We start from the raw sequence: 20,366 nt of genomic DNA, 5'->3' as shown, positions 1-20,366 counted from the left end.
ATTAATTGGACTGTGGGTGTCTGGGCATGTGTGTTTAAAAAAAAAAAAAAAAGTAGCAGTCTGTATTTGACTTCCAGTGATGAATTTTCAAAAGCCCTCAGTGTGGGGAAATTTGACTAGGAGATCTTTACCTAAAATCCACTCATCAAAAAACTAATTTTTTATTGAAAACTTAAATTGAATGACTTCCTTAGAAGTTAAAATACTCATTGTTTTTTCTTTCTATATTACACCTTCTCTTCCAGAGAATTCATCTATTTCCCTGACTTTCTCTGTTTATTTCAATGCAGATAACTACTGTAATCTAAAACCTAACTCTTAACTTCTTAACCAGATTGTGTACATTATCTCCCATTTTACATTTCTCTCAAGGTCTTGATGTCATTCAGGAGGCTGCTGTGAGTGAAATTCCCAACTGGATATGGGAGAATTTAATGACCTCAGATAGAGGCAGAAAGATCCTTTGCCTCCCCCTGTACTAGCACAAGGGAAGTGTGGGGAAGGTGCCGTGTTGTGGAACGCTGGCACACTTGGCAGGAAGGACTCTGAGGACTGCCACTGGATCCTGATCTAATGAGAGAGGCCTCTGATTTCTTTGTTGACCTCCTAGAATTGGCTGCTTAAAATGAAATAGTAGAAATCATCTTTGGGTAAAAGTTTTTGTGAGAATTAGTAGCTACTAAGACAAAGCTGAAAATATTCTCATTGTTTAGAACAACTGGAGAAAATTAGTTTTGGTTAGAAATCAAAGAATTGAGGGGCACCTGGGTGGCTCAGTCGGCTGAGCAACCGACTGGATTTTGGCTCAGGTTACAATCTTGAATTGGGCTCCATGCTGGAGCCTGCTTAAGGTTCTCTCTCCCCCTGCCCCTCTCCCTTGCTTGCTTGTGAATGCTTTCTCACTCTCTCTAAAATGAAAATAAAATAAAAACAAACAAAAAATGTATCTTAAGTCAAAGAACTGAATAGTGTGCCAGTAAGAATACCTAAAAGTATTTTTCCTCAGATCTCCGTTATTGACTCTCTCTACAGATTTATACACGGTCTGTAATTGACCCTATTCCTGCACCAGTTGGTGATTCTAATGTTGATAGTGGTGCCAAGTCTTCTGACAAACAGAAAAAGAAGACCAAAATGACAGATGAAGAGATTATGGAGAAATTAAGTATGTTACCTACATTTTACATTATTCTTAAATTGCTAATAGTTCTTGAAACATTTGGCTCAGATGGGTTTTAATTTATACCTTATATTTTGGCTTAAGACATAAAAAATAGTTTTCTTCTAGGAACAATAGCTTTAATTAAAATCTCCTGAAGCCAATCATACTCTAATTTGCTTGTTTATTATGTGTTGACTATTGAGTAATGTCTTTGCAATGGTCAGTACCTTTGGGAGCAGTACTTTCTCCCAAAGGGCCAAATCTAAGGCTCATGATTAGAGACCTTATTAAAAGAAATTTGTCTATGTTTATGCATACTTCTAGCTTCTCAGTATGAAAATACAAAATGTTTCCAAATAACTAAACAATATGGCATTCCTATATAGATATATGTATAAACATTAAATATATTTTTTTCTCTTCTCCCTTTAAATCCATCAGCTGCCATTGGCCTGAATCAACCATTGGAAATAATGTACACAGTGCCAGGGAGAGGGTAGCAGTAATGTCTAGTCGCAAGTCTACAACAGCTGTAGTTATAAAGAGCACTTTATATAGAGAGGGATCAAGGAAAAATACTACAGCTATAGTAGCTCTAGACCTAAGATTGGGTACCTATATAAAATTGGATTATTTGTGTGAGTTTCCTTGATATGATCCTATCTCCTTTTACCTTAAGCAAGTGAAGACTTTGTGTGGTTTTCTCATGTTTTGACTTAATGATAGTAAGAATATAAATTATAGTTTTATATCCAAATCCTGATTTTAAAACTGTTCATTAGTTGTGACTTTGTGAACCTTCCTAAAACAGATATATGATTAGTTCATACTAAAGTAATCTTTATAGTAATAAGTGGCTTTCTAAATATATTGGAAGGTAGAAGATATATGGGAAGAGTCAGAAAAGCCATTTAGGTTTATTCACTTGGATATCATTTATGTATTATTTCTGATAGTAAGTAGTTTCATAACTTATCATTAGTTTAATACATTTCAGTGTATTAAAGGATACTCATCCTTACCCAAGAATTTTCCACTTAAGACTGAATCTCCCACATCCTGAAAACCTCTTACATTCTTAGGCAGACTAACATGGTTGGTCATTTTAAAGTGTGTTTATTTTTGAGAAAGTGATAGGATAATTAAGACATTGGTTAGGAGGTCCAACCTAATATAAATAATATGTTCTTGCTTCTGATAAGTTTCATTAGTGTTTTGCTTTTGAAACATAATTTTTAAAATTTAGTGTTATGTTTGAAAGCTAATGTTCTAAAATCAGTAGAGTTTATTAGGAATAATGATGGAATTAGTTTACAAATTTAAAATACTTGACTGAGTTTCCAGTGTTTTGTTTGTTTTTTGTTTAAAATAGGAACTATTGTGAGCATAGGTGACCCTAAGAAAAAATACACAAGATATGAAAAAATTGGGCAAGGGTAAGTATTCATGAATATATTATACAATATTTAATAATTCTTGGGTATACAGTATGATACCTCTTTTTTTTTGCCTGTTGACATTGAACACTTACAGTATTCTATGAGTGGTATTCTTGTAAGTAATGCATTTATTTCTACATGCTACTAAAAACTTGTGCCGTTTAGCAATAATCTTACATTGCTTTTTCTTGAATGTTATTTCCCATTGGTTGTTAAGAGATTAGATGGGGAAATTGCCCTGCCCATCAAATACATTTAAAAGATAATAAGAACATTTACTACAAGATTATAAGCAATAAAAGCATCACTGAATATTGGTTTTTGAGTCTGATACCCTGATTTTGTCCAGTAATTTGTCATTTTTACATTTTTTTTAATGTTTATTTTTGAAAGAGAGCATAAGCGGGGGAGGGGCAGAGGGAGAGGAAGACAGAATCCGAAGCAGGCTCCAGGCTCTGAGCTGTCAGCACAGAGCCCAATGCCAGGCTCAAACCCACAAACTGTGAGATCATGACCTGAGCTGAAGGCTGGCACTTAACTGGCTGAGCCACCCAGCCACCCCCAGTAATTTGTATTTTTAAACTATACTTGGGACTCCTCAGTCGGTTGAGCACCGACTTTGGCTCAGTTCATCATGATCTTGCGGTCCGTGGGTTCCAGCCCTGCGTCGGGCTCTGTGCTGACAGCTCAGAGCCTTGGAGCTGTTTTGGATTCTGTATCTCCCTCTCTCTCTCTGCCCCTCCCCCACTTGCTCACAGTCTCAAAAATAAATGCCAAAAAAAATTTTTTTTAAACTACACTTTTTTTCTGTTGCTTGGGAGCAAATGACCATCTTAAATTTTTAATTTTTTTTAATGTTTATTTTTTTTTTTTAATTTTTTTTTTTTCAACATTTATTTATTTTTGGGACAGAGAGAGACAGAGCATGAACGGGGGAGGGGCAGAGAGAGAGGGAGACACAGAATCGGAAACAGGCTCCAGGCTCTGAGCCATCAGCCCAGAGCCCGACGCGGGGCTCGAACTCACGGACCGCGAGATTGTGACCTGGCTGAAGTCGGACGCTTAACCGACTGCGCCACCCAGGCGCCCCGATGTTTATTTTTTGAGAGAGAGAGTGCGTGTTCGGGGGGGGGAAGGGCAGAGGGAGAGGGAGACACAAAATCTGAAGCAGGCTCCAGGCTCTGAGCTGTCAGCACAGAGCCCAATATGGGGCTCAAACTCACGAACTGTGAGGTCATGACCTGAGTGGAAGTCAGATGCTTAACCAACTGAGCTACCCAGGTGCCCCAACCATCTTCAATTTTTAATGTTATTAATCACTGGAAAAGTATTCTGTGAATTTAGAAAGAGAACTTAAGTCTTTTTTGAAAACTTACTTATGAATCTGTTTGTATATATGAATTTCTTTTTAAAAGTTAAATTTAAGTGGTGCCTGGGTGGTTCAGTTGGTTGAGTGAGTGACTTGATGTTAACTCGGGTCATGATCTCAGGGTTTGTGGGTTCCAGCCCTTCATGGGGCTCTGTACCGATAGCTGGAAGCCTGCTTGGGATTCTCTCTCTCCTTCTTTCTCTTCCCCTTCCCCTCCCCCACTTGTGTGCACACATTCTCTGTCTCTCTCTCTCTCTCTCTCTCTCTCTATCTCTCTCTCTCAGAATAAATAAACTTAAAAAAAAAAAACAAGCTAAATTTAGGGGCATGATCCCAGAGTAGTGGGATCAAGCCCCATGTCGGGCTCGTCACTAAACGTGGAGCCTACTTAAGATTCGCTCTCTCCTTCTGCCCTTCTCCCCTGCTTATACTCTCTGTCTAAATTATTTTAACAAACACAACTAAATTTAGTTCCATCACTGGTTTAATAACAAAAATTGAAAATCATCTTAATATTCTTGAGCATGATAATGGATAAATTATATTGAATAATATAAATAATTATTATTATGAATGAATAACACCTATCCCAAATCCAATGTTGAATTAACGTTAAATCACATGGGGCACCATGGGGGCTCAGTTGGTTAAGCGTCCAATTTCAGCTTACATTATGATCTCACAGTTTGTGAGTTTGAGCTCCCCATCAGGCAACTCTGCTATTAGCTAGTGCAGAGCCTGCTCTGGATCCTCTCCCTCCCTCTCTCTCTGTCCCTCCCCTGCTCATGCTCTTACTCTCCCTCAAAAATAAACATTTAGGGGCGCCTGGGTGGCGCAGTCGGTTAAGCGTCTGACTTCAGCCAGGTCACGATCTCGCGGTCCGTGAGTTCGAGCCCCGCGTCGGGCTCTGGGCTGATGGCTCAGAGCCTGGAGCCTGCTTCCGATTCTGTGTCTCCCTCTGTCTCTGCCCCTCCCCCGTTCATGCTCTGTCTCTCTCTGTCCCAAAAATAAATAAACTTTAAAAAAATAAAAATAAAAAATAAAAAAATAAACATTTAAAAAATTTTTTTTAAATTGCAGAAAAATCTATAAAATGAAACCCTTAATAAGAAATTTAAAAACTATGTTAAATGTATTTTATAGTGATACACACCTATGTCCTTTATAATTAAAGTGTAGGAATGTACTTGGAAATGGTGCACATCAAATACAGACTACTTTTGGGAGAAAGGAGGATGCCTTTGTAAAGTGCACACAAGGACATTACAAATTTATTTGTAGTTTTTTTGTTTCGTAAGCAGGGAAATGGATCCATGAGTATCTATCACTTTTATCTTTCTTTTTATGACAAATTTCTAACATAAGTTTTGGCCACAGGGATTACCTTTTTCTTATTTTTCCCCCTTTTGTTTTGCTTTTACTCCTGTTTAAACATGTTAAGTCTAGGGGCGCCTGGGTGGCTCAGTCGGTTAAGCGTCCGACTTCGGCTCAGGTCACGATCTCGCAGTCCGTGAATTCGAGTCCCGCGTCGGGCTCTGTGCGGACTGCTCAGAGCTTGGAGCCTGTTTCAGATTCTGTGTCTCCCTCTCTCTCTGACCCTCCCCGTTCATGCTCTGTCTCTCTCTGTCTCAAAAATAAACGTTAAAAAAAATTTTTTTTAAATAAATAAATAAATAATAAACATGTTAAATCTTGGGGTGCATGGGTGGCTCAGTTGGTTAAACATCCTACTCTTGATTTCAGCTCAGGTCATGATCTTATGGTCATGGGGTTGAGCCTGGTCGGGCTCTTCACTGACAGCACGGAGCCTGCTTGGGATCCTCTCTCTCTCCCCCTCTGCCCCTCCCCTGCTCGTGCTCACTTATGTTGGTGTGTGTGCGCTCTCTCCCTCTCTAAAAATAAACAGATAAATAAAAGATGTTTAAGTCTTAAGTGTACTTTAATCCTTTTGTAATTGTTCTGAGTATAAAGTTTTTAGATATATAAATGATAGTGATTTAGAAACCTTAAATCTGGTTGTGTCTTTTTTCCCCCTAGGGCTTCTGGTACAGTTTTCACTGCTACTGATGTGGCATTGGGACAGGAGGTAGTTTCTTTTTCATACTTTGGGTGTTACCATTAGCTTTTAGTGTAGGAAGAAACTAGACACATCTGTGAATAATCAGTAGGAATCTTTTTTTCAGTTGAATATATTGGAAGAATTACTTCATGTAATTTTGTAGCACTTTTCTTAATAGGGAAAAAAAGAAGGAATTATGCATTGAGTTTCATAAAGGAGCAAATATTTTAAAAATTATTTTCCCAGCTTGGAAAGAAAAGAGGATTCATTCCTGGCATTGGTATGACCTTGGGCTGATTAATCAGGTTTAGAGAAAATACAAAAGTAGTTAGGTTCTGTGTATTACAGAGCATTGTGCATTGCCAGTGTGGAAGTAAAAGTACTACCTGTGAGTAAGCTCACTGATAATATAATAGATACACAGTAAATTAAATTATTACCTGATTGGTGTTTGTAATTTTCTAAGAGAATTAGAAAACTTGTTCTGATTTTTCTTGTTTCTCTTTCCATCATAGGTTGCTATTAAACAGATTAATTTACAGAAACAGCCAAAGAAGGAATTAATCATTAATGAAATTCTAGTGATGAAAGAATTGAAGAATCCCAACATAGTTAATTTCTTAGACAGGTAAATATGAGTATTTCAAGTCTCCTGGTGTTGGGGGCTAGCCCCTTGAGTTAAGACTGAGTAGAATGTCAGTGTTGAAAAGTAAGCTTGAAGGAGGAGGAGAGGTAAAAAGTAACACATTGTAGTTTAGCAGGCCTTTTTCTACATATATCTCACTTGGCAAGTTAGAGAAGGCAGTTAAATGAAGGACATTGCTGCTGGTGCTTGTATTATAAATGATCACAAGCAGCAACATTAATGGAATGAGTTGTAATTAATGTGTTGACTAACAGGGGTGCCTGACTACATGGTTTCTAAACTTACATCAGTTTTTATTTTAAATGCTGTCTTTCATGGGCAGATAGTGTGTCAAAACCTCATTTCATTTTGGAGTTGATGTTAAATAGCAGAACAGAAAGCAGAATAGAAAATTATATATTGTACCATTATGCAATTACATATATGTGAATGAAAGAAGAATAATAGAAAAATAAACAAAAATTAAAATAGTGATTATATTGGAGATAGAGGATTATAGATGACTTTCTTAGTGCCATATTGAAGTTTGTTTAGACTGGGGAAAAGATAACACATTTTTAGATTTCAGCCCTAGTAATAGGGGACATGTTCATAAAAATCCACTTCTCAGGTATATTTCCCTGCTTTTGGAAATACTGTTTCAAGTCAGTCTAGCATGGCAGGTAAGATAAGCCATAAGGTTTGGAATTAGTTACACTTGGCTTCAGATTCTAGTTCTGTCACCTACTAGGTATGTGAACTTAGATGAGTAGCTTCTCCAAGCCTCCATCTCTTCATCTGTAAAACAGGACTAATAATTACTGCCAAACAGTGTCATTTTAATTGGAATGATCTATGTATACACTCAAGTCACAATTGGGGGCAAACTTTCAAGTCACTCAGGAAAATCATAATGACCCTCGGTTAATTTTCTGTGCTGTTTTCTCAGCTTGCCAGTTTTCTCCCTGGCTCTCAAAACTTCCAACTTTCTAGTTTTGTTATTAGGGTGCCTGGCATTTGAATTCTTCAACACAGAGTGGTGGTGAAATAAAAATGTGAGTGTATTTTGTGTGTTCATAATAATTTTAGCTACCTGATGGGAGATGAATTGTTTGTGGTAATGGAGTACCTTGCTGGGGGATCACTTACTGATGTCGTGACGGAAACCTGCATGGATGAAGCACAGATTGCGGCTGTATGCAGAGAGGTGAGTGTGTCCCCTTTTGGATAAGTTACAGCAATGTGTGGTTAAGCAGGAGGTAAAAAAAAAAAGGGGGGGGCGGGAGCTTTTTGCACAGGTAATTTTTACTCTGTGAAATACTCACTCCATGTACATTATTCTTTGCAAGCGGCAAGCGTCTCCGTACCATTTTATCCTACATGAGAGTTTAAACCCTTTCTTATGTATAAGATAATTCTGAAATGGAGCATGGTTTTTTGAAGAGCCCAGCTCACAGGTAAATTTCAGCAGGGTGATCATTAAAATTTAGCATCCAAGCAGGGTACTTTTAAGAGTGAAAGGGAGGGCCAGTCAACAGTAGAAACATGGACTGTCTCAGGCAAAGCAAGACACATGTTTACCTTAAGTGTTAAGTTTCCTTCTGGCTTTATAAATTTCATCGAAGGTGAAAAACTGGTTGTTTCTTGATATTCATTAATGAATTTTTAGACATACTGTTGCTTCAGCCAATAGAATTCTGCCAAATTGCCCAATAAGTCCAAGCCTTTGGTTGTTTCAGGAGGAAAGGAAATAAGAACTCTTTAATAAGAACTCTATAATATAAATATTATATTTCAATAATATGATATCTCTAACAAAGAATGTTTGATCACTTAAAAGCTAATAAAAACTTAAGAATTTATCTATTTATGGGGCACCTGGATGGCTCGGTTCAACATCTGACTTTTGATTTCGGCTCGGGTCATGATCCTAGGGTAGATTCAAGCCCTGAATTGGGATTCTATTTATTCCTCTCTCTATGACCTTACCCCACTCACACTCTCTCTCTCTCAAAATAAATAAATCAACTTAAAAAAAAAAAAAGAATTTGCCTATTTATGTATAATTTGTTTCTCTAATTTCTTTTCATAATTGTTTTAAAAATTATTTTAGGGGTCCCTCTAATTGGCAACTTAGAGAAAGCAGTTAAATGAAGGACAAATTTGTTTCTATTCATTTGTACCAGTGTTACGGGGAGGATTTGTTCTTTTCAAGAATCTGCTTAAATGCTTGGTAAATGTAATACAGTATTACACAATTTATCTCTTTTTCCTTGAATGAATAGTAGAATATTTTGAATGAGGTTTTTAGTTGTTATTCATAATGTACATCCTTTATTTGTTGTTTTCCTCTTTCGGGGAAGAAATAAAAACAGCTTTTTCCATGTTTATAATTTATACTCAAAAACATAGGGGCAAGTGGATTTTAAAACTCTAATGTTCCTGTATTTAAGGAAGGAATAAGTTTTTCCTCACTTCTGACTCCATGCTTTCTGAAACATAGCATACGAGGAAAGTTATTCTTTTATCATTGGTGTCTAGGCTTTATGTAAAATCCACTGTAAAAGAAATGGGAGAAAACATCTTACATCACATCAGTGAGCAGCTGGGTGGAACTAGACCTCCCAGGATCTTACCTACTTTTCAGTGGCTAGATGAGACTTCTGAAGTCATGCTCAGGCCAAAAGTACTGTGTGTGAACTTCCTTTGGACTTTTCAGGGACTGTTTCATTGATATGTGTTTTTCTTGTTTAGTGTTTACAGGCATTGGAGTTTTTACATGCTAATCAAGTGATCCACAGAGACATCAAAAGTGACAATGTGCTTTTGGGGATGGAAGGATCGGTTAAACTTAGTGAGTAACAAATGAAGAAATAACATTTATTTGTTATACTTCTGCCTTTTGTTTAAGTAAAAAAAACAAAAAACCTATTGGGGCACCTGGGTAGCTCAGGTGGCTGAGTGTCCAACTCTTGATTTTGGCTCCTTCACAATCTCACAGTTCGTGGGTTCAAGCCCCACATTGGGCTCCGTGCTGTTAGTGAGGAGCCTGCTTGGAATTCTCTCTCTCCCTTTCTCTGCCCCTCCCCCACTCACTCACTCACACTCTCTCTCAAAGTAAACTTTAAAAAATTAACCTATTAATATTTTTATGACTTAATATATGGAGGAGGACAAAGGAAAGAATGGTAAAGAATATGAGCTCTCAACTGGACAGCTTGGGTTTAAATAGCAGATAAGCTACTAGTTGCTGACTAATTTGGGGTGAGTTACCTAATCTCTTTGTGTTTATTTTCTCAATTATATGATAAGGAAAATAAGATTAAGTATCTGAGAATTTTTCTGAGGATTAAAAATGTAAAGCACTGAAGAAAAGTGCCTGGGACTGTTGTAATGTTGGTGCTGCCTTCCAAAGATAAACTAAAATTTTCTCTGTTGTCTGTTAGGGTAGATCTTTCTTATTAATGCTGTTCAGCTTTCTTTGGATTTGGTTAAGTATGGCCTAATTGAGGGAGGGCTATATGACCCTGACCTGAGAGATGACAAGGGAAAAAAAACTCTTATAAACCTCTTTTCCTAATTATCTTCTGTATCAGACATGATAGAGTCATGGAGGAAAAAAATCCTAGACTTCCTTTTCCTCTGTTGGCTATAATTTGTCAGTTTCATCCAGGCCCTCTGGAGGATTCAGGAACAACTTCTATTGAGTTTGCTGCAACTATGCAAAATTCAAGGCATTTCTTGGATCAAGAAATCAAAAAGTTTTCCTTCTGTTCTGCTAGAATGTTTGGCTCCTTTTTCAACATCTCTTTTTAAAGATACTTCCTCCAGAGAGTATTCAACCACAAGAAAGAGGGTTCTGTTAGATGGTCAAAAATATAAGATTACTAATCTTAATCAGCAGGCAAATTACAAATGGACATTCTCCTACTGTTTTGGTGGATACACATGTAAACTGAATTAGACTTTTTTGGATAATATTTTATCCTGGCTCTTCCACATACTAGATGAATGATCTTGAGCAAGTTACCTAAAAATATGTATGCCTTACTTATCCAATTTGTAAAATGAGAATAATATTAATAAATATGCCTATCTCATAGAGTTATCATAAGGATTAGGTATGTTAATTCTTATAAGATACTTGGAACAGTCCCCGGTTGTTAGAAGTACTCATTTTAGCTATAAATATTACGATTTGATGGAACAATTGCTTTTAGGATTCTTTTCTATAGGTTTACTGAACATAAGCACAACAATAAACACAAAGTTGTTCTCTGCAATACTGTAAAAAAAAAAAAACCTTAAATGTCAAGGAGCATAGGAATGATAAATTATAAGCCTTTTTATTTTGTAATATTGCATATTTACAGTAATGAGGTAGATCAGTGTACAACTATGGAAATATCTCTCAAAATAAATTTTAAGAAACAATATACTGGAGCACCTGGCTGGTTCAGTTGGTGGGGCCTGTGACTCTTGATCTCAGGTTTGTGAGTTAGAGCCCCACATTGGGGGTAGAGATTACTTTAAAAAAATAATAAAAAGCACTTTACAAAGTATCCTAACTTAGATAAAATAAACCATGCAGTTCATGGTAATTTTTGTACCTATGTAAATTCATAACAAGAAGTCTAAAGCTTAAGAACTTAAATGTTAATAGTTACTTTTTAAATAGAATGGGTCTATAGAAGGGAGGAGAAAATTCTAGATTCTCATCTTGATATTCCCACTAAATAAACACTGAGTGCTAACCTAGGCTTTCTGCTCCTGTTATAAAATAAGGTGGTTGGAGTGGAGTGATGCTGGCAAGGACTTTGTTAGGTATGGCTGTAGTTAAAGCTGTTCCTTTTCTAGAAGTCTGCGAAGTCAGATATGTAGTAATTCTACCTTCTGTTTATTTTCTTCAAAATTAGTTCCCACCTCCTGACCTTTACCTGTTTTATAGAATTTAGTTTTGTTCACCTTTGATACCTTTTCCTTTTAGACCTTTTTCAACTTCTTTAAAATTTTTAGGATAAAAGACCTGATAATTTGTCCTTTGCTTGTGGGAAGTAAAAGTAAACAAGTGAAGAGTATGTAACATCATCAAAATATTTGTAAACCCATTCTGGTTTAGTTGTTGTTTTTTGTTTGTTTGTTTGTTTGTTTTAATGTGAGCTCTGTGCCCAATGCGGGGTTGAACTCACAACCCCAAGATCAAGAGTCGTATGCACTACTGACTGAGCCAGCCAGGTGCCCCTGGTTTACTTTTTTTAATACAGTCTTTAAAAAAAAGAACAACAAAAACTGGGGTGCCTGGGTGGCCCAGTCAGTTAAGCAGCCAACTTCAACTCAAGTCATGATCTCACAGTTCGTGGGTTCAAGTCCCATCTGTGCTGACAGCTCAGAGCCTGGAGCCTGCTTCAGATTCTATGTCTCCCTCGTTCTCTGCCCCTCCCCCACTCGCACTCTGTCTCAAAAATAAATATTAAAAAAAAAAAAAAAAAAGAGGCTGAACAGTCCATTGTAATTGTCATCTATCATGACCTCTTAGATGGAACTATCCATGACACCATTAACTCTAGATACGGTTTTTTGTGTTTTTTTTTTTTTATAGCTGACTTCGGTTTCTGTGCCCAGATCACCCCTGAGCAGAGCAAGCGAAGTACCATGGTTGGAACGCCATACTGGATGGCACCAGAGGTGGTTACACGGAAAGCTTATGGCCCTAAAGTGGACATATGGTCTCTGGGTATCATGGCTATTGAGATGGTAGAAGGAGAGCCTCCATACCTCAATGAAAATCCCTTGAGGGTAAGACCAATTAAACACCAGCCTTATTTTTAGGAAAATACATTTCTTTAGAACATTTATTTAGAATCTGATTGTGCCAGGCACTCGCCAAAAATTTAAGATACAAAGTTGATATAACCTGGTCTCTGCCCTCTGTATCTAAAAATTATTTGCTTCTGGGTTATTGAGTTGAATGTGTGAGGTAAAGAGTTTGTAGAGTTTTAGTAAGCTGTATGGTTTTAAAGTTTGCACATAAGAATTTGCTCACTTTTGTACAAGTGTCCCTAGATGTACCCTTCAGATTGTCAACTTTGAACCTTGGCTTCTGTACCAAGTGCACAGGAGAGGAAAGCAAGATTGCATCTGTGAGAAAACTGTGTAGATGGTGATGTTAAAGGTCACATTCAAACAAAAGGGTTAGGGTCCTGAGTTAGAGATGGGGTCAGTAGACTTTAAACAATTAGATATTCCAGTAGCTGAGGTGAAGAGTTTAGGAGTTTGTTTTTTCCTTCTTTCCCCCTCTCTGTCTCTCTCTCTCAGGTGAAGAGTTTAGGAGTTTGTTCTTTCTTTCTTTCTTTCTTTCTTTCTTTCTTTCTTTCTTTCTTTCTTCTACTTGTAAATTACCATATATGGCTCAATATCATTAGTTATTAAAGAAATGCAAATCAAAACCCAAACAAGATACCACTTCACACCTTCAAGAATGACTATAATCAGGGCTCCTGGGTGGCTCAGTCAGTCAGGCACCCAACTTCGGCTCAGGTCATGAACTCATGGTTTGTGGGTTCAGGCCCCACATTGGGCTCTGTGCTCACAGCTCAGAGTCTGGATCCTGCTTCAGATTCTGCGTCTCCCTCCCTCTCTGTCCCTCCCCTGCTCATGCTCTGTCTCTCTCTCAAAAATAAATAAACATTAAAAAAAATTTTTTTTAAAAAGAATGACTATAATCAAAAAGATGGACAATAAGTGTTCGTGAGAATGTGAAGAGATTGGAACCCTGATACATTGCTAGTGGAACTGTAAAATGGTGCAGCACTTGGAAAACAATTTGACAGCTCCTCTAAAAGTTAATGTTGAGTTACCATATAACCTAGTAATTCCACTGCTAGTTACATACCCAAGACAATTAAAAGGCACCTGGGTGGCTCAGTCAGTTAAGCATCTGACTCTTGATTTTAGCTCAGGCCATGATTTCACAGTTAGTGAAATTGAGCCCCAAGTTGGATTTAGGACTCCAGACTGACAGAGTGGATGGAGCCTGCTTGGAATTCTCTCTCTTCCTCTTTGCCCCTCCCCAACTTACCCACACGCATTCCCTCTCCTTCTCTCTCAAAATAAAAATACTTTTTTAAAAAAAAGTTTCTATCCACATAAAATCTTGTACACAAATGTTCATAGCAGCATTATTCATAATAGTCAAAAGGTAGGAAAAACCCATATGCCTACCACCTGATGAATGAATGAACAAAAGTGGTATCCCACTACAATGGAATATTATTTAGTCATAATAAAAGTAGTGAAGTACAGGTATACGCAACATTAAACATGAAAGCATTTTGCTAAATGAAAGTCATACACAAAAGGTCATATATTGTAGGATTCCATTTGCCATCGATTTTTGTTATTTGGGTTTTGCAAAGCCGCAAACACTGAATTAACAAATTCTGAACTGTTGTTTTTAGGGGAGATACAGGGTTGGGTTCTTGCAAGCCTTTGGTCACATTTCTGTCAACAGATCAATACATAACCTTGCTTTTTGTGTGTTTCTGTTTAAAGCCGTTTAAAAAAAAATTTTTTTTGAGAGGGAGTGAGCGAGAGCCACGAGCGCATGCACACAGAGATGGGGCAGAGGGAGGAGAGAGAGAATCTTAAGCAGGCTCCATAGCCAGCACAGAGCCCGACTCAGGGCTTGATCCCATCCATGGCCCTGGAATCATGACATAACCAAAAATCCAGAACCCTTAACTGACTGAGCCACCCAGGTGCCCCATGAATTGTACACTTTAAAAGAGTGATTTTTGAGGCACCTAGGTGGTTCAGTCAGTTAAGGATCTGACTTTGGCTCAGGTCAGTCTCATAGTCCCTGGGTTCAAGCCCTATGTAGGACTCTGTGCTGACCCCTCAGAGCCTGGAGTCTGCTTTAGATTCAGTGTCTCACTCTCTGTCTACCCCCCCCCCCCCTTGCACTCTGTCTGTCTGTCTGTCTCTCTCAAAACTAAACATTAAAAAGAAAATAAGGGTGATTTTTATAGTATGTGGATTGTATCTCAATGAAGCAATTTTTAAAGTTTTTAAGTTACCATATGAGTATAGGCTTATTGCCAGAAATTGTTCTTTTCTAATTTTTTTCCAAATAAGTTGGACTTGTTATAAAATGGACTCCAGAGGCCAAGGTAATGGGTATTTGTAGGAGGGGCCCTGTCTGGGTGGCTTTGGATTTTGATGTTCTTTTTTCCTGAATGTTTTTGCAACGATTCCAGTTCAAGCAAGCAATTACAGTACTTTAATAGAAGTGATTAATTTTAGAACACTTTGGAACAATTTTTAAAATCCTCTAATTTCATTCATTTGTTTAACAAATATTGATTCAAGTACCTGCTCTGCAGTAGGCACTATACAAGGTGCTGTCTACCGACAAAAATTCCTGCCTTCATAGAAGGTAGAGAGAAACAATAAATAAGTAAGAATACTATGTAATATATTAAATGATAGAGTCTAAGTGCCCTGACTGGTAGGAGGGATTCAGGAGTGTTTGATTTCACAAGAGTGCTTGAGAGGGCTTCACTGAGGTGACATTTGAACACAGGAGATAAGAAACATAGGAGGTACCTAAGGGAAGAACATTCTAGTCAGAAAGAACAGTACATGCAAAGGCTGTGAAGCCGAAGCATTCGTGGTATATTCAAAGACCATTTAAGATTCCTCCATAGCTAGTGTGCAGGGAGCACACAGTAGGAGAAAAAAGATAGGTGAAGAAATGGGACCAGACTGTATAGTGCTTTATTAGGCTTTTATAAGAATTTTGGTGGCACTTGGGTGGATCAGTCAATTGAGTATCCAACTCTTGATTTTGGCTCAAGTCATAACCTCATGGTTCATAAGTCTGAGCCTCGTGTTGGACTCTGCACTGACAACCTGCTTGGAATTCTCTCTCCCTCTCTCTCTGTCCCTCCCTGACTTGTGCATGTGTGCATGCACTCCCTCAAATAAACATTAAAAAAAAAAGAATCCTGGCTTCTTCATAAGTGAGACAGGCAAACCATTGTAGAGTTTTGAGCAGAGATGTGAAATGGTCTTACTGACATCTTAACAAGATCACTCTGGCTACTTTGTTGAGAAAAGATTTTCAAGTGAGGTAAAGATAGACACAAGAAGACCAGTTAGAAGGCTATTGCAATAATCCAGGCAAGACATGATGGTATACTAGACCAGAATGGTATCAGTAGAGGTGGGGAAAAGTAATTGGATTCTGGATGTATTTGGAAAGGAGAGCCTATGGCGGGGGGGGGGGGGGGTGGTGATATGACCCAAGAATTTGGCCTAAACAACTGGAATGGTGAAATTCAAGTTCACCTTAACTGAAATGGGGAAGACTACAGGTAGAGTGGCATGTGGGGTGGCAGGTGGGAGATCAGGAGGTAACATTTTAGCATATTTTAGATATGTTCTATTAAGACATCCAAGTGGATATGTTGAATAGGCTGTTGGGTATGCCAGTCTAGGATTAGGCCAGAGGTGTAAAATTGAGACTTAGCTATAGAAATTATTTAAAGCTATGCAGCTAGATAAGATCACCAGGTCAAATGGGCATAGACAGACAATAGAAAATTTTCAGCTTGCATCCTGAGGCATTTGTTCCATAGTTAACAGTTGATGTGGCAGACCAGCAAGGAATGGCTAGAGAGGTACATAAAACCAAAATAAACACATGCCATTGAATCTTCACGCAAAAAGTGGGGGAGGCATCAGCTTATCAGAAACTACAGTTACGTCAAGTAAGATGAAGACTAAGACTTGATCATTCAAGTTGGCAATGTGAATGTAATTGATGGAAACTTGGCAAGCAGGAACTTCTCCTGTCAACATGGAATAACAGGTACCAGATTAACCACCCTTGCCAAAAGGAACAACAACAAAAAAATGAGAATATATGAAACAATGGTTTGCAAGACCCTGGACATCAAATAATGAAGAACAGTGATCTCCAAAAGTGGGAAAGGCTTGAGGTGAGCCCTGTGACTGCCTCCAGCTTAATGTCTTAAGAGAATTTCTAGGCCATGTACAGGGAGGAAGGGCCCAGGTGGAGCACAGTGGTCTCACTAAGAGTCTGGGGAGAATAAGGCAGCTGGAGTTTACAAGACAGAGAATGGGAGAAGAGAAAGCTTCATAGAAGATTCTGGAGATCCGTGAAGTCCCCTTTGAGCATTCAGTAGAGATTGGTGCATCTGTGTGAAGAGTCTACCCAAGGTCAGGGGACCCATCTGGTAAGATTGGAGTAAACAGTTGCTTGGTGCTCACACAGAGGCTGGGAATAGTTCCTGCTTTTGTCAGCCACAGTGGAAAACCTTGTAATTCACAGGATATGGAATGGAAGACTCAAAAGAGTCCTGCATCAGTGATGGGAAATAATTACCCCTAGACTAAATGCTGCTATGGTCCCACCTAACAAATCTTAAAAACAAGACCCAAAGAGATCTTGTTCCCAAGTAACTGCGTTGCAGAGCAAAACTCGAATATTTATAGGAATACAGAAATATCCAGCACCCAACAAATGCTTAAATATCCAGTCACAGTTCATCAGAGAGGCAGAAGAGCAGGAAGGTACAACCCATAATGAGAAAAATCAATCCATTGCAACAGACCAGAACTGACACAGATAAAAGAGTACATAAAAGCATTAAAGCAGTTTTTAAGAGCAGAGGCATTTTAAAAGAATATTTTTTCAAAACCCAAATTGAAGTTATAGATAGAAACTACAGTGTAGTTCGAAGGTTTATAGTTTGAGATTGAATTAATAGCAAGTGATACATTGCAGAAAAAATGATTAATGATAATCATAGATCAAGTAATAAAAAGCTATCCAAAATAGAAATAAATTTTTTTAAGAAATGAAATAGCAGTAGTGAGCTGTGAGATAACTTTAAGTGTTCTAATATATGTGAAATAAGTTTTGGGGAAAAATCAGACAATCAGGAATTCTGCAGCCAATGAATATCTTTTTAAAATTAAGGCAAAATAAGGATTTTTCTCAAACATAGACACTGAAAGAATTTATCACCAGCAGATCTACACTACAAGAAATAGTAGAAGAAATCTTTCAAGCAGAAAGAAAATGGTAATATGACTCCACACAAAGAAATGAGGAGTATTAGAAATAGTAACTGTGAGTAAATAAATCCAATTTTTTTTTCTTATGTAAATATCTTTAAAAGATAAAACTGTTGGGACACCTGGGTGGCTAGTTGGTTAAGCATCTGACTTCAGCTCAGGTCATGATCTTGAGGTTCGTTTGTGAGTTCGAGCCCTGCATCAGGTTCTGTGCTGACAGCTCAAAGCCTGGAGCTTCAGATTCTGTCTCCATCTTTCTCTGCTCCTCCCTCACTCACACACTGTCTCTCAAATATAAAACATTTAAGTAAGTAAATAAATGTTAAAACTGTTTACATCAAAATAATAATGGGAAGGGGAAGAAAAAAAACATGTACAGGTAAAATGACAACAAAAGCATAAGGCTGAGGAGAGAACCATAAGATTGTTGTAGTCTGGTGTAATATTGTGATGATTGTGAAATTGAAAGATGTATGCCCCTTACCTCTTAAGCAAACCCTAAAATACTGAAAGAATTACACCTAATAAAATTCAACTAAGGAGATAAAACAGAATTATAAATAATTCTGAGTTAAAGAGAAGACTCCACATGGATCGGTCTGTCAAAGGGGCAAGGTGCCAATGAAAAGAGCTCCAGTGGCCAAAGATGCAACAATTTGAACAAAATAAAGTTGTAGGGGATAATAATCCAAAGTATAAGATAATATTTATGTGTCCTTGCTGGTATAAGTAAGTAATTGAATAAATAAATCGGCAGGAGAGACAACTCTTATGCAGAAAATTTTCAAATAATTTGTGTGGATGTTCCACCCTAAGGGCAATGGAGCATAACTCCGTACTCCTTAAGTATAGACTGCACATAGTGATAAGAGCACAGTAAGAAAAGAGAGGAAAACAGTAACTTTGCAGTAGAAAAACCTGACAGGCACTGCCTTAGCCAGCTGAAAAGGTCAACATCAACAGGCATAAATTATGTTGATAGTATGTGGCACTCTAGATAGAAAGTGGCACTCTAACTGTGATGTTGCTTCCCAAAGCACATATTCTCATTCTAATCATGAAGAAAACATCAAATTCCAGTAGAAGGCATTCTGTGAAATTAAACCTGACCAATACTGCAAACTGTCAAGGTCATCAAAAGCAAAGGAAAGTCTGAGAAACTTTCACTGCCAAGAGGAGCCCACAGAGACATGACAACACGATGTAATGTATAATGAGTGTCCTGAGACAGAAACTAGGGTGGGAGGAGGGGTGAAATAGGGAAATCTATAGTACGAATGCTGGAAGCACTAAGGGCCTCTATGAGGTTAATGATGCCAGTCCACAGGGATCTATTTCTTCTGCTGTCCTTAGCTGTGGAGGTACAAGCAAAGAGCAGGCAAAGTTTGATATGTAGCAAAGTGATTGCTATGAAGTGCAAGAGGGTCGAAGTGATTATATGGAAGGAATGATGAACAACCAAAGATCAATGGGATTTATTTAAGTTTAGTGGAGTCAAAGGATCAAGGTGTTGGGGGTGTTCACAATGCAGAAGGTAGGAGGTGGACAGCAATAGTGATTTCAGAGTTGCAGTCATGGGTACTGATAAGGCACAGGCTGTGCCCATGAGTTTGTGTGACCAAGGGAGGCCAAAGCACAAAAGCATGGGAGAAGAGGAGGTCAAGGAACTGTTACTGGCATCTCTGTAGCTACTGAAATCGCTCTGAATTATAAGCAGTGTTAGAGATGATAACAGTGTTTGGTAGATACTTGAAACAAAGTAAAGTAGATGTGAGTTTGAAAGCCTGGGACTTCCAGAAGAGGGAGGTAGATATCTCCGGCAATGAGGAACCACCAGGACACTCCTTCTCTAGGTACAGTGGTACAAAGGGCTAAGAGGGACTGGCCTACTCCTAGAGAGCACTGTGGATGAGGCAGTTCATCAGGGGAGAACGGTTCATGAACGGAGGGGCAGTGGTGGATGAAGAAGTGAAGGTGGAAAGGGGAGCATGCAGGGCCAAATGGGCATGAGAGTACAGAAGCTGCGGGAACAAGCAGTCCCGGTCTCCTTGTAATCACTAGCATAAATGCAGATACAGAGGGTAATAAGATTTATTTCAAGGTAGAAAAATGGCTGTTAAGCATTTGGAGAGAAGGCATACTTGACAGGAGTGCTTGTTTTTATGGGCTTCCCTCTTAACCCCTTCTGATGGAGTATGGGGCTTAGCAATCTGAGGATCTTCACTTGAATTGCTATCTCAAGTAATTTCTTAGCATGGCATTTGTAAATGAAAATTTTATCACATAAAGAGAAGTGAGCTCAGGTGGCAAAGAAATGGACACACTCATGTCCTGATTTTTTGAGTGTCAGTATCCTTTTTTATGGCATTTTGGTGATACAGCAGAAACGTGAAATAATTCAGGAAAAAATTTAGGTGACCTTGGGTTTGGCAGTGTTTTTAGATAAAACATCAAAAAGCATGATCCATAAAAGAATAAATTGGACTTTATTAAAGTTAGAATCATCCTTTCTGACAAAAACACTATTAAGAGAATGAAAAGATAAGTCACTCGCTGGGAGAAATAATTTCCAGAACACCCATTAGATGATCAAATGTTGTCCAAAATAT

General features: G+C 38.1%; 1 protein-coding gene across 1 annotated transcript in view; it reads left to right on the top strand.

Moving 5' to 3' along the window:
• Nucleotides 1–20,366, top strand: part of PAK2 (p21 (RAC1) activated kinase 2) — a 49,977-nt gene that overhangs the window by 23,664 nt on the left and 5,947 nt on the right. The window contains exons 6-12 of the mRNA XM_047098763.1: nucleotides 1,033–1,165; nucleotides 2,535–2,598; nucleotides 6,008–6,056; nucleotides 6,545–6,657; nucleotides 7,744–7,861; nucleotides 9,409–9,508; nucleotides 12,254–12,450. Coding sequence (XP_046954719.1) covers nucleotides 1,033–1,165; nucleotides 2,535–2,598; nucleotides 6,008–6,056; nucleotides 6,545–6,657; nucleotides 7,744–7,861; nucleotides 9,409–9,508; nucleotides 12,254–12,450 — 774 coding nt within the window. The remainder of the gene's footprint in view (nucleotides 1–1,032; nucleotides 1,166–2,534; nucleotides 2,599–6,007; nucleotides 6,057–6,544; nucleotides 6,658–7,743; nucleotides 7,862–9,408; nucleotides 9,509–12,253; nucleotides 12,451–20,366) is intronic.

The sequence above is a fragment of the Lynx rufus genome, unplaced genomic scaffold, assembly GCF_022079265.1.
Source record: "Lynx rufus isolate CCGP_SWC_20201006 ecotype Redwood Valley unplaced genomic scaffold, mLynRuf1.p SCAF_5, whole genome shotgun sequence".
Lineage (NCBI taxonomy): Eukaryota > Metazoa > Chordata > Mammalia > Carnivora > Felidae > Lynx > Lynx rufus.
The sequence above is the reverse complement of the archived record's forward strand: the minus strand, read 5'-3'. Positions and strand labels throughout refer to the sequence as shown.